This window comes from Callorhinus ursinus, unplaced genomic scaffold (genome assembly GCF_003265705.2).
Source record: "Callorhinus ursinus isolate GAN/ISIS: 27379988/994484 unplaced genomic scaffold, GSC_fseal_2.0 scaffold8, whole genome shotgun sequence".
NCBI classification, from domain to species: domain Eukaryota; kingdom Metazoa; phylum Chordata; class Mammalia; order Carnivora; family Otariidae; genus Callorhinus; species Callorhinus ursinus.
This window is the reverse complement of record NW_027397070.1, coordinates 25,373,042-25,385,153: the sequence shown is the minus strand read 5'-3', so window position 1 is coordinate 25,385,153 and position 12,112 is coordinate 25,373,042. Positions and strand designations below refer to the sequence as shown.

The window sequence follows — 12,112 nt, the reverse complement described above, 5'->3', positions numbered from 1 at the left end:
ATAGCTCCTTTGCCCTTGGCAAGCATCTCAGCTAGTCATGTTCCGGTTTGGTGGGATAACTCAAACTTTCATTCCTGAAGTGTCTGTGCCGTTAGTAGCCCTGCCTATTTTGGGTTTTGGTGGTTTCCATTAACTTTTATATCAATCTATGGAAATACTAAGAGAGACCCCCGGGAGATATATATTTGGGACATATTTCTCTTTATCATCCCTAGTACTCTCTGTGTGGTAGCAACCCTAATTCTCCATGAGACTCATTTCCAGTTTCCCCCTTCAGTACAGTAATCCTTTCTGCCGGTTGATTCACTGATACAAGGAACCCAAAGTGGTCAGGTATGGCAGTATCAACTTACAGGATAATGGAACGATTTTTTATTCTCTAATGAAGCATTTCTCCTTTGGGAATCAAGACTTCTAAACATCAGAGACCAAAATTGTGGGGATAGCAAGCAAAAATTTCACTAGTGAATTACTGTAATAGTAAGGAGCTACTCCCATTTCTCCCATTTCTACCTCTTGATTTCTAAACCTGTGAATCCTGGCTCTGAGTGAAGCAACACCATATAGTAATCATATAGAGCATCCTGAAAGACATTGCCCCAGCCCTGCAAGGTGTTGCCAGCCAGCTAGTTCTGTTTTGAATCTTCAAAAACCCATTCTACTTTCTGTCACCTAGCAGCTTCAGGACAATGGAGAAAATGGTCAGATCAGTGAATTCCACAAGAATGAACTTATTGTTATGTTTCATTTGTTGTAAAATAAGCTCACTGATCAGAAGTAATGCTTCTGGGCAAAATACCATAATGGTGAATAAGACATCCTGTAGGTTCACAGATGGTGGTTTCCTCAGAAGCATTGTAAGCAGGGAAGACAGATCTATATCCAGAGCAAATATCTATTTCAGTGAGGACTAAGTGCTGGTCTTTCTCTCTCTCTTTTTTTTTTATTTGATTGAAGTGGTCCAGGGACCATATCAGTAGCTTTGTTGATCTCTGCTGTTGGCAGATTGAGCATTCAGCAGTGGCTATAGGCAGATCAGCCTTGGGGAGTAAATCCATGTTGCTGAATGCATGCATTACCCCCGTCCTTGTTGCTCTAACCGTTTAGTTCAGGGAGCCATTGAGTAAGGACAGGGGTGCCTGGGGAAAGAAGCTAATTAACATACATAGATCAGGTCATCCTGTCTACTGATTATCAAAATCTTCATCTGCCATGGTTACTCTGAGTGAACATTCACATGGAACTCAAATATCTTTACTCACTGAGCCTGTTTGGAGAGGTCCATTCACCTACCTTTTTTCCGGAGCTCCTTTTCCTAACCAACCAGCCATAGCATTAGTTATTGCACATGAAGCAGTATAGACCTGTACTTCTATCCATGTTTCCTTCTAGGTGAGGTAAACAACAGGTATGGTGTTCAAAGTTCTGCCCACTGGGAAGATTTCCCTACACCACAGTCCTTCAGGGTCACTCCTGAGTGGGGCTCTGGTTTGTAGCTGTTCAGTTTCAAGTGCGAGAATGTTGTGTAGAACCGTTTGTAAACCAGGCCTGTGTTTTTCCTTCCTTGGTCAACTGATCATGGAGACCTTCCCATAGGGCCACAGGTGCAACTGGAAAAGGAGGAGGTAATTTAGCAGGACTAGGGGCCATGGGAATTTGAGCCACCTGCCTCTGTAACTTATGTATGCCTGCAGGACCTGTACATCCCTGATCTTGTATATTCTGCTACCCCTTGATGACAGAGTACTGCTGTACACACCCAATTTTGTGGCTTGGTGAGTCAGACAACATACAGTTAATAATGGATAGTTCACATGGTAACTTAGTGATCTGTGGTCAAGTATTGAGTCAAAGCCAGAAGCACTTTCTCAAAAGGAAGACAGTTATCTGCAGATGGTATAACTTTCCTCCAAAATCCTAAAGTTCTGTGTTGTGATTTGCCTATAGGGACCTACCAAAGTCTCCATAAAACATCGCTGTCTGCCACAGACACCCTGATTACCATCAGATCTACTGGGTCATGTGGCCCAAGTGACTGACAGAGCATCCAGGATCTCCATTCAAAGAAGGATTAAAAGTCTGTTTCTGCTCCCGCCCTCATCGGAAGGGCCATTTTCACTAGAGTATGGCATCATGTGATAGAAGATAGGCAGGGGCCTCTGGGATACCAGTGAAAATGTATTTCACCCACAGTTGCTATAACTGTTGCCTTTTATTTTGGCATTTACCTTTAGTATAGTTAAATAAAATTAAACATTTTTATTTTTATTTACTTTTTAAAAAGATTTTATTTATTTGAGAGAGAGAGCGAGAGAGAGAGAGAAAGAGATCATGAACAGGGGGGAGTGACAGGCAGAGGGAGAAGCAGACTCCCCGCTGAGCAGGGAGCCCAATGTGGGACTTGATCCCAGGATCCTGGGATCATGACCTGAGCAGAAGGCACTTATCTGAGCCACCCACGCGCCCAAACATTTTTTTAATAATTAAAAATTTTGAGTCAACTTATCAAGTTGAATGTCTGTGCTTTTATGAGAGGTTAAAAGAGGTTAAATTAAGAATAAATTTTGGGGGGGCGCCTGGGTGGCTCAGTCGGTTAAGTGTCTGACTCTTGATTTTAGCTCAGGTCATGATCTCAAGGTTGTGAGATTGAACCCTGTGTCAGGTTCTGCCCTGGGCATGGAGCCTGCTTAAGATTCTCTCTCTTCCTTTCCCTCTGCCCCTCCTCCTCCTCCCTCTCTTAAAAAATAAATAAATAAATAAAGTTTGGGGGAGAGGATTTGCAAACTAAAGATTTATATGTTATATACGGGGGAAAAGTCTGTTTCACTTCTGAAATAGCAAGAGAGATGCATAGTTTATTTTTTTAAAGAAATTTTTGTTTGAACAAATAAATCAGTGTTTGCCTAAATTTTGATTTTGGATGTGAAATTAGTGTATTACTGAATTTAATTATTATTTCATGTTTGGCATAAAATTATTTCAGGTACCTATGAAAGTTTTTAGTCATTTCTTTCTTTGGAACTGTTCCCTGAGTTTTTAAAAGAGAATTTCTAGGTTATTGCATGGTGGTACCATTTTACAAATTCTCTTATCTTTGCATTTATCATAAGTCTTATTTACATTTTATGTTCTAAGAACAAAAGAATTGCTGACCTTTCAAGTAGGAACTAGTAGATTTCACATAAAAATATTTCAAGTACTTTTGGTATACCTCTAGATGAACCGGAAAGATATTAGCCTATTTAGAAGAAGGCATTTTTTTTGTTGTTGTTGTTGACATAGCTCTTCAGTAAGGGCTGGAAAGAGAGAATGTCAAGATGTAGTTCTGAGGCTTCAGAAACAGGTTTTATGAGAAACAAGTCTAGGGACAGGAAATTACCTGGAGCAAGGGGGGGGCACTAATTTTAATTTTTAATTAAATTTTTCTTATGTAATCTGTAAGAATTAAAGAGATGGGAATTAGAGTGTGGTAGGGAGTTGGGGTTAAATGAAATCATTTAGGAAATAGGGTGACAAATGGGCTAATGCTGGCAGGGTAGAGCAAAAAATATGCAGATGATCACAAAATACAATTTATGGGAAAATATAGCAGCCTAAGATTAGTAGTCTCCTAGTCATTAAAGCAAACCTTAACTATAGTGTGTGTTCTTGGTGAATGTGCATTGAAGGGATGAGATTTCAAAAGTAGCCTCAATTTACAAAGTACATATTGATCAGGAAGGAGAAATTGGTTGGTGGGTTGGAGTTGAGCAAGATTATTGAGTGGGAAGCAACCTGAGAGTAACAGGGTAGTTACTCATAGATACGACAGAAGTTGTCTCAAATACAGAGGAGGCCATATTGGTGGGAGCCATCCATTTAAATGAAGTTTGCTTCTTAATACAGCGAATAGTTAAGTTTCATGGTAGGTCTTAGTAAAATAGGGGTGTGTGTTTGTCTAACTTAAGTATCCTTGCAACGTCAATGATTGTACCTCTAAAGTATAAAATTTAAGGTGACATCTTGTGTGCTAGTACCCTAGGTTTCTAGCTGCTACCTAGACGCTGAAGAACTTATTTTGCTGATACTTGCACTTAATTTCTTCTTTTAAAAGAAATAAAAAGAAAAAAGTCCATTTCTGTACCCTTACTATCCTTTCTATCACCTCTTCTCCCCCCTTGACCTATTTTTCTCCTCTCTACTTGCTACTGTTTATTTTCTTTTGCACTAGGGAGAGGAGGTTCAGTGTCAGTATGTTGTGACATGTGCAGGACTTTACTCAGACCGTATTTCAGAGTTGAGTGGCTGTAATCCTGATCCTCGAATTGTACCATTCCGGGGAGATTACCTGCTCTTGAAGCCAGAAAAATGCTATCTTGTAAAAGGAAATATTTATCCGGTAGGTAATGATGCTTCTGCCTTTTCACCCTTCTCCAGATGGCTGTGGGCAAAAAGGGAACGAAACAAAAACTTTTACTTGGGTCAGAAGTTAAGAGCTATTTTGAAGTGCTTTTTGAACAAGCATTTCACCTGTTTCTCTTGTCATTAAATCCCTAAATCTTTATGCTGAAATCATGGTAATGAAATTGTAATTAAGTGCCTACAAGTGCATGTCTCTAGAAAGCAGAGTGTACCATGGGAGGGACTATGAAGAATCCAATTCCTCCCCCTCTCTGGTGGAAGGAGCACATAAGAGAACTTTCCCTTACAGCATGCCCAGATACCCAGCTGAGAAAGATCTCAGTTCAGGATAGATAGGTGCAGAAAAGGGGATGTGACCACTCTGTAGTTTCATGGTATAGACAGCCATTTCCAGGAAGAATTTATTCTTCTCTCTGGAACTACCAGGTAGTTGAACCAGATGAAATTGCCACTATTCAGCTATTTAATGTCTTTGATGGTGCCAAAACATACATTTTATCTGCTTCAACCTAATGCATTTCCACTTTCTAAAAGCCTATACTATAAATGAGTGTTTTTTCCTGGCAGCTCTGATTTTACTTGCCAGCCACATACATTCCTAGTTGTGGGTGAGGGGCTGGGGAGTGCGGTAGCCTGAACTAGTACAGTTCTCTCTCTTTTTAATCCAGAAAGAGGAACACATGGGACGGTATATATCAGTATCAATAGCATCACTGTTTCCTGTGTGGCATTTCTAGGCAGAAGCGTGTTATATAAATATAGAAAAGACTATCTGAATAACAGATCAAAAGTAATGCAACTTAAATGCATCGGAAGAAAGTGTTTTATATTACTAGTTGAGTGTTTGCATATATAATAGAATGTAATATGAAATGATAACTCTGCCATGTTAAATCCATAGGTCCCAGATAGCCGGTTTCCTTTCCTAGGGGTTCACTTCACACCGAGGATGGACGGCAGTATTTGGCTAGGGCCTAATGCGGTTCTTGCCTTTAAACGAGAGGGCTACAAACCCTTTGACTTCAGTGCCAGAGATGTTATGGATGTAATTATGAAGAGGTAACTTTATTTATGTAAAAAAAAAAAAAAAGATTTTATATGCCTATGTTTTTAATGTGGGAAATTTTATCTTTCTTGATATTCTATTTATTGTGTAAATCCTCGTATTTGTAATTGGGATATTGATTTTTTTTGTTAATCCAGATTAGGAGCTTTGTGGAATAAACATAATGTTTTAACTACTTCAAGAAAATTCTAGGATGCCTAGGTTTCTCAGATGGTTAAACGTCTACCTTTGGCTCAGGTCATGATCCCAGGGGCCTGGGATTGAGCCTGCATTGGGTTCCCTGCTCACTGGGGAGGGTGCTTCTTCCTCTCCTTCTGCCATTCCCTCCGCTTGTGCTCTCTAGCTCTATCTCTCTGTCAAATAAATAAATCTTTAAAAAAAAAAGAAAGAAAAAAGAAAATTCTGATGAGCCAGGGTAGTGTCTTGGTCAAAAAGAACAAGACCAAGAGCCAAACACACATCTGACAATCCAAATCTTGTTTGGCTAATCTTCTAGTTGAGTTTGGAAAAAAAAAGTTCCTTCAAAATTAGTAGATGCCTTACGTTGATAAGATCATTTCAAGCCAGTCACCATTATTTTGAAAACCACTAGAGAAATTGCTGATAACCAAAGTTGTTTCCTTTCGTGGAAAACTAACAATAAATTGTGTTAACCTAGATGGCAGATTATTTATTATTGTAAAGAATAATTCAGTGAGGTATTTTGTTTGGTCCTTTTAACAGTGTTAAACTGTAGAGGGTTTCACATCAAAATCACTAGAAAGCTTGTCCGGCTGTACTCGAGTTTCACCCTTACTGATTCTGAAACAGAAATTTTAGGATGGGGCTTCCTAGCATGTGTGCTTATAAAAGCACATATATGTACACACAGGCTCCGTAGAGTCTCACTTGAGGATCTGGAGTATCTTCCCTCTGGCTCACTAAAGAAAAATAGGGTAGATACTCCATTTGCTTAATGGCTCTGACTTAAAGGTCTGTTACCTTTTAGGTATGGTTTTGAAAGCGTGTACCATTTGCATTAGAAAACCTTGCTTTTGGCAGGCTTTATAGAATTCCAGTTTGAAACCAGCATTCCCTGGGAATTTAAGTTTGGAAGGTATTCATTCCTTTGATGAAGTTTCCTTCTTATATTGACCAAAAATTGATTTTCTTTTAATACATGTTTTTTTTTTTATTTTGCCTATATTTCTGTGATGCCACCCCCCCAAATCTCATAGTTGTAAAGATGTTTTATAGTAATAAAGAATTGCTTTCTCTTATAAAGATTTTTTTTTTTTTTTTTTGCTTTCAGTGGCTTGATTAAATTGGTGTTCCAGAATTTTTCCTATGGAGTTAACGAAATGTATAAAGCCTGTTTTCTCAGTGCAACAGTGAAGCACCTTCAAAAGTTTATCCCTGAAATTACTGTCAGTGATATATTGAGGTAAGGAAAAACTGTGAGGATTGCAAATATGGTCATGACCTAGGTGACCCTGGGAGGTTGTTCTGACTTGGTGATTTATAAGCACACTTGCAGAGTCCGAGTGCCCACTGAATCTTTGTGTGTTCTCTCTTTCCCAGCAAGCTGTTGAGTTCCCTTTGCAGTGCAGGCATCAGGCCTTGCTGCATCCTGGCCCTTAGTACCCGGATTAGGTGCATTTATAACTTTCTAGACTACCTTACAGCATTAAACTCAAATGTCCACTGCAGCTATATTGTGATGCCACCTTCACCTTCATGTCTGGCTGTCACTCATGATAAAAACATCTTGCCTGAAATTTTTTAATCTCCCTGGCTACTCACTATTGTCATTGCAAAGCCTTTTGGTTTTAATTCTGTGTAACATCATCGATCACCATGTTAACTAGGTAAGAAACACAGAAAACATTATGTTTTGATTGCATTTTACAACCTTTTAGATACACCTCTATATGTGACATCTTCCTTTCTTCCTCTTTTGTTCTTTCTTGGGTCCTACTCCACAACAGGGATTGTAGTTGCAGGCCAGAAGTGGGAAGTAGTGTGGTAACAGGCAGTCTGAGTCCTAGTGCTCCAGGGGTGTGAGGCCAAGGAAGGGTAACTTAAAAAGGAAGGATAACTTTTTTCTCAAGGATAAAAGGCTCTGTGGACTTGAGCTGTACATTGTCCTAAATAAAAGCCTATTTTCTTTTTCTCTTTGGTGATATTTTAGGGTGTTCACCATTTTCCCTGACTAAGCTATTGTTAGGCCTAATCAGCAATGTACTTTGAAGTACTGTCTGTCCGTGAATCCATCTCTCCATGAATCTCTAGGGTACTGAGTGTCTGTCTTCTCAGTAACAGCTGCTGAACTTGCCTGGAAAGAGAGCAGTAATCATGTCAGCTGTCTCCCTTAGGGGAACTGAGCGTCATGGTCTAAATCTGACTCTAAGGTATCATTCTCAGCCCAGCCTCTTTGAATCCTTAGAACTATTAAAACCTAGCTAATGTTTTTACTCTTATCTCTCTCACTCCTTCTACTTACCTCATGAAATGGAAGGGATAAAAATATCTAGGCTTTCTTTTCTTTCACTCACCTATAAATAAAGGCTTCTGTGTTTTCAGTGGTCTGCTTTAGCAGACTCCTTATGTTTTATATCTGAAAATAGATTGGTCAGATCTGGTATCTGTTATTGCTATTAATATTCCTTAAAAAACACAATAGGTGGGGGCACCTGGGTGGCTCAGTCGGTTAACCATCTGTCTTCGGCTCAGATCATGATCCCAGGGTCCTGGGATGGAGATCCATGTCGGGCTCCCTGCTCAACAGGGAGTCTGCTTCTCCCTCTGCCCCTCCTCCCACTCATTTTCTTTCTTTCTTTTTTTTTAAGATTTATTTATTTATTTGAGAGAACGAGAATGAGAGAGAGAGAGAGTACATGAGAGGAGGGAGGGTTAGAGGGAGAAGCAGGCTCCTCGCTGAGCAGGGAGCCCGATGCGGGACTCGATCCCGGGACTCCAGGATCATGACCTGAGCTGAAGGCAGTCGCCCAACCAACTGAGCCACCCAGGTGCCCCCCACTCATTTTCTTAATCTCTCTCTCTCTCTCAAATAAACATAAATTTTTTTAAAGATTTTATTTATTCATTTGAGACACAGAGATAGAGAGAGAGAGCATGAGCAGGGAGAGAGGCAGAGGTAGAGGGAGATGCAGGCTCCTCGCTGAGTCAGGAGCCCAATGTGGGGCTTGATCCCAGGACCCTGGGATCACGACCTGAGCCATAGACAGATGCCTAACCATCTGAGCTACCCAGGCACCCCTAAGTAAAATTTTTAAAAAAACAAAAAAGCCCACGATAGGTGGACATAGTGAATTCTGTATATGAACAGTTGCAGTGAATTCACTCCCCATATTCTATTACCACACTTTCATAGAAGGGAAAACTCTTTAGACCAGTGGATTTTATATGGTAGAACTGGGTTTTGGTGAGTATCCCTGTCTCTGAGTATAAGGATGTGAATTTCATTTTCCAGATTCATTAGCATGTAGCAGAAAAGGGCACACAGCACTGTAGACAGGTACATTTAGGGACAAATTCAACCTAATCAGAGGGTTTCTCTTTGGAGACGGAGAAGCTGAACAGATTCAGCAATTTCATATACTCCTTCCCTTGATTCCTGTAGCTATTAAAAGAAGGAAATTATCAGTAGCAAAAGGGAAGTTGTAGAAAATATGTTTGATACCATTTATATGGTTTAAACAATAGCATATATAGTTTATGGATTGTATATGTCCTGTGAAAATAGTAACGAGCATGGGAGTAATAAGCACCTAATTCGGGAGAGTGGTCACCTCTGGGGAGAGAAGGGGATGGGGTCAGAGTTCCATAGGTGGCTTCTGTCATATCTATGAGCTTTATTTCTTCAGCTGTTTAGTAAAAGAAAAAAAAATAGGTGTTTATTATGTTATTCTCTGTACCTCTTTATATACCTGCAATATTAAATAATAATAATAAAATAAGATCACTAGACTTTAACACATTTTGAAGCTCAAGTCCTGCCTGTCTTGCAGCTCAGTGTAGTAAAACCATAAATGCTCTATCATTAATATTGAGGCAGAAGCATATTAAGCAGTTTTAGATAGAGAGAACTGAAGCTGCACTTTCAGTGTGATATTTAGCTTAAGATAGTGTCCTTAAATTGCCACCGAAGGGCATCCAGCTTGACTTCTTACTGCTTAGCCAGAGCATTTGGGGCAATAATTTACTGGTGAACATTGGATTGGAATGTAAAGTTATAATCTGTCAAATACGTGTACTAGGTATAATCTGTCAAATACATCTCTCATTGTTAAGTGATGATTTCTAAGGTTCTTAATTTTAACTCAAGTCCTTTCATTTGTTCTGTGATTAATTTTGACATGGTAATTTAAGTTTTTATCTGTTTTATCTGTAAGAGTGGAAAAGATGAAGACACATATGCCAGGATCCCCACTTTTTCCCACATTTCATTTTTAAAAATGTCTTATTTGGGGAATTTTAGAGTAAATTTTCAGGCAAGATGTTTTCATGGTGAGTGATAGCTAAAGACTATATACTATGTCATTGTGAAAGGCAAAGGTGAAAGCCAAACATTCCTACAATTAAGGTGATCTAGATCAAGGTTTCCCAATCTTGGCACTACTGAAATTTTGGTCCAAATAATTCTTTGTTGTGGGAGACTGTCCAGTTCATTATGGAATGCTTAGCAGCATCTCTGAACTTTACCCACTACTCTACTAGTTAAAACCAAAAATGTCTCCAGACATTGCCAAATGTCCTCTAGGGGGCAAAATCTCCCTTGGTTGAGAACAACTAGTCTAGAGAATTCGGCAACCCTCACACTACAAAATACTCAAGAGTCAGGAGAAAATATAAAAATCCCTTGAAATACGTTATAGTTGTGAATGCAACAAAGTAAGGAGCATCCCAGAAGCAAAAACAAAGAGAAAATTGAAAACCCATGTACTAAGAAGAATTGGTACTGATGTTATTCTGGGTAGGAGGGGGGTAGATTTGCTGATTTTCATGCAAATATAACTGAGCTTTATTTTTATTTGATACATGATTTACATACAGTAAAATATGCAGATCTTAAGTGCTCAGTAGATTTTGGTGGTTGTATAAGCTCATGTATCCACCACATAAAGCAAGGTATAAAACATTAGGGACTTATATTTTAATTGCTGCTCAAGTGCTGGGAAGGAGGCCTGTCTATAATAGGTAAAAACTTGGAACTGAGACCCCTGTGTAAAGCCAGGGGCTCTTGAAGGTCTATACCTTCAGTGAAGAGAAAGTCTAGAAAAAAAAAATCCTCTTGGCACCAGAAAGTGTTAAGGAAAATTTTGTCTGTCCTGGTCTTGGGGGTAGGGGGAGTGTGTGTGTGTGTGGGGGGGGAATCTCCTAAAAATCTAGAAGCTTGGGCCTGCCCTCACAAATGCTTAGAGTTTGAATTTATACTACCATCTTGATCTAGGAACCTTAAGCTGAGAAATTAACTTAAAAAGTAGATCCAGGAGTGCCTGGCTGGTTCAGTTTATAGAACATGAGACTCTTGATCAGGTCATGAGTTCCAACCTCACGTTGGGTGTAGAGATTACTTTAAAAAAGAAAAAAGGTCTAGACTTGTTTGGATCCTTCTTCAAACTAACCATTTCTCCCTCTCTCACTTTATTTTTTTTTTAAAGATTTTATTTATTTGAGAGAGAGAGAATGAGAGAGAGAGAAAGCACATGAGGTGGGGAGGGTCAGAAGAAGAAGCAGACTCCCTGCGGAGCAGGGACCCCCCCATGCAGGACTCGATCCAGGGACTCCAGGATCATGACCTGAGCCAAAGGCATTCGCTTAATCAACTGAGCCACCCAGGCGCCCCTCCCTCTCTCACTTTAAACAAATTAGAGAGACAGGGTAATCTGACCACAGACTGAATATTGTTGATACAAAACAGTTATTAGTTTTGAATTATTATTTTTAAGAATCCTTTTAAAAGAAATGAAGTGAAATGATATGCTATCTGGTATTTGGTTTAAAATAATTCAGTTGAAAAAAGGTGGATAGTGAGTGGAGATGTAGATGAAACAAGATTAGCTGTGTGTTGATTATTGTTGAAGTTAGGTAATATATAGATACCAGTTCATTATGCCATTCATTTTACTTTTGTATGTGTTTAAAAATTTCCATTAAAAACAAAAGTTCTTTGAGGATGGTAATACCCCTGGAGCACCAGATAGAAGCAAATGTAAAACCTCTATGGAGGGACGTAACTTCAACCCAACCCCTATAGATTTCTCCTAGATAAAGTCCTGCTGTTCTGAACAGGACCTTGCCATCAAAAGTTATAAAACACCGTAAGTGAGAAATAAACAGATAGAATAAATACCAGAATTAGACCTGTAACAACTTGGGTTAATAGTAATGTTAGACCATAAAGTAACCCAGTGAATTTAAATGGATAATAGTAATATCAGAAACCATAAAATAACCTAGTAACTTGAAAACATGAAAAAGAATAAGACTCCCTCCCCCCAAAAATCTGGGCAAATTTGGAAACCAACTAATTAGAATTTCTATAAATGAAGAATATAGTTCTTAAATTTTAAAACTCAAATGACTAAGTTAGATAGTTGGTTAGACCTACCTTAAGAGAAAATAAATAAGTTGAAAGGTAAA

At 39.1% G+C, this 12,112-nt stretch overlaps 1 protein-coding gene across 2 annotated transcripts in view; it reads left to right on the top strand.

Moving 5' to 3' along the window:
- Nucleotides 1–12,112, top strand: part of L2HGDH (L-2-hydroxyglutarate dehydrogenase) — a 44,053-nt gene that overhangs the window by 23,783 nt on the left and 8,158 nt on the right. For both annotated transcript variants that reach the window (XM_073895184.1, XM_025870091.2), the window contains 3 exons: nucleotides 4,211–4,378; nucleotides 5,303–5,460; nucleotides 6,759–6,890. In XM_073895184.1, the coding sequence (XP_073751285.1) occupies nucleotides 4,211–4,378; nucleotides 5,303–5,460; nucleotides 6,759–6,890 (458 nt within the window). The remainder of the gene's footprint in view (nucleotides 1–4,210; nucleotides 4,379–5,302; nucleotides 5,461–6,758; nucleotides 6,891–12,112) is intronic.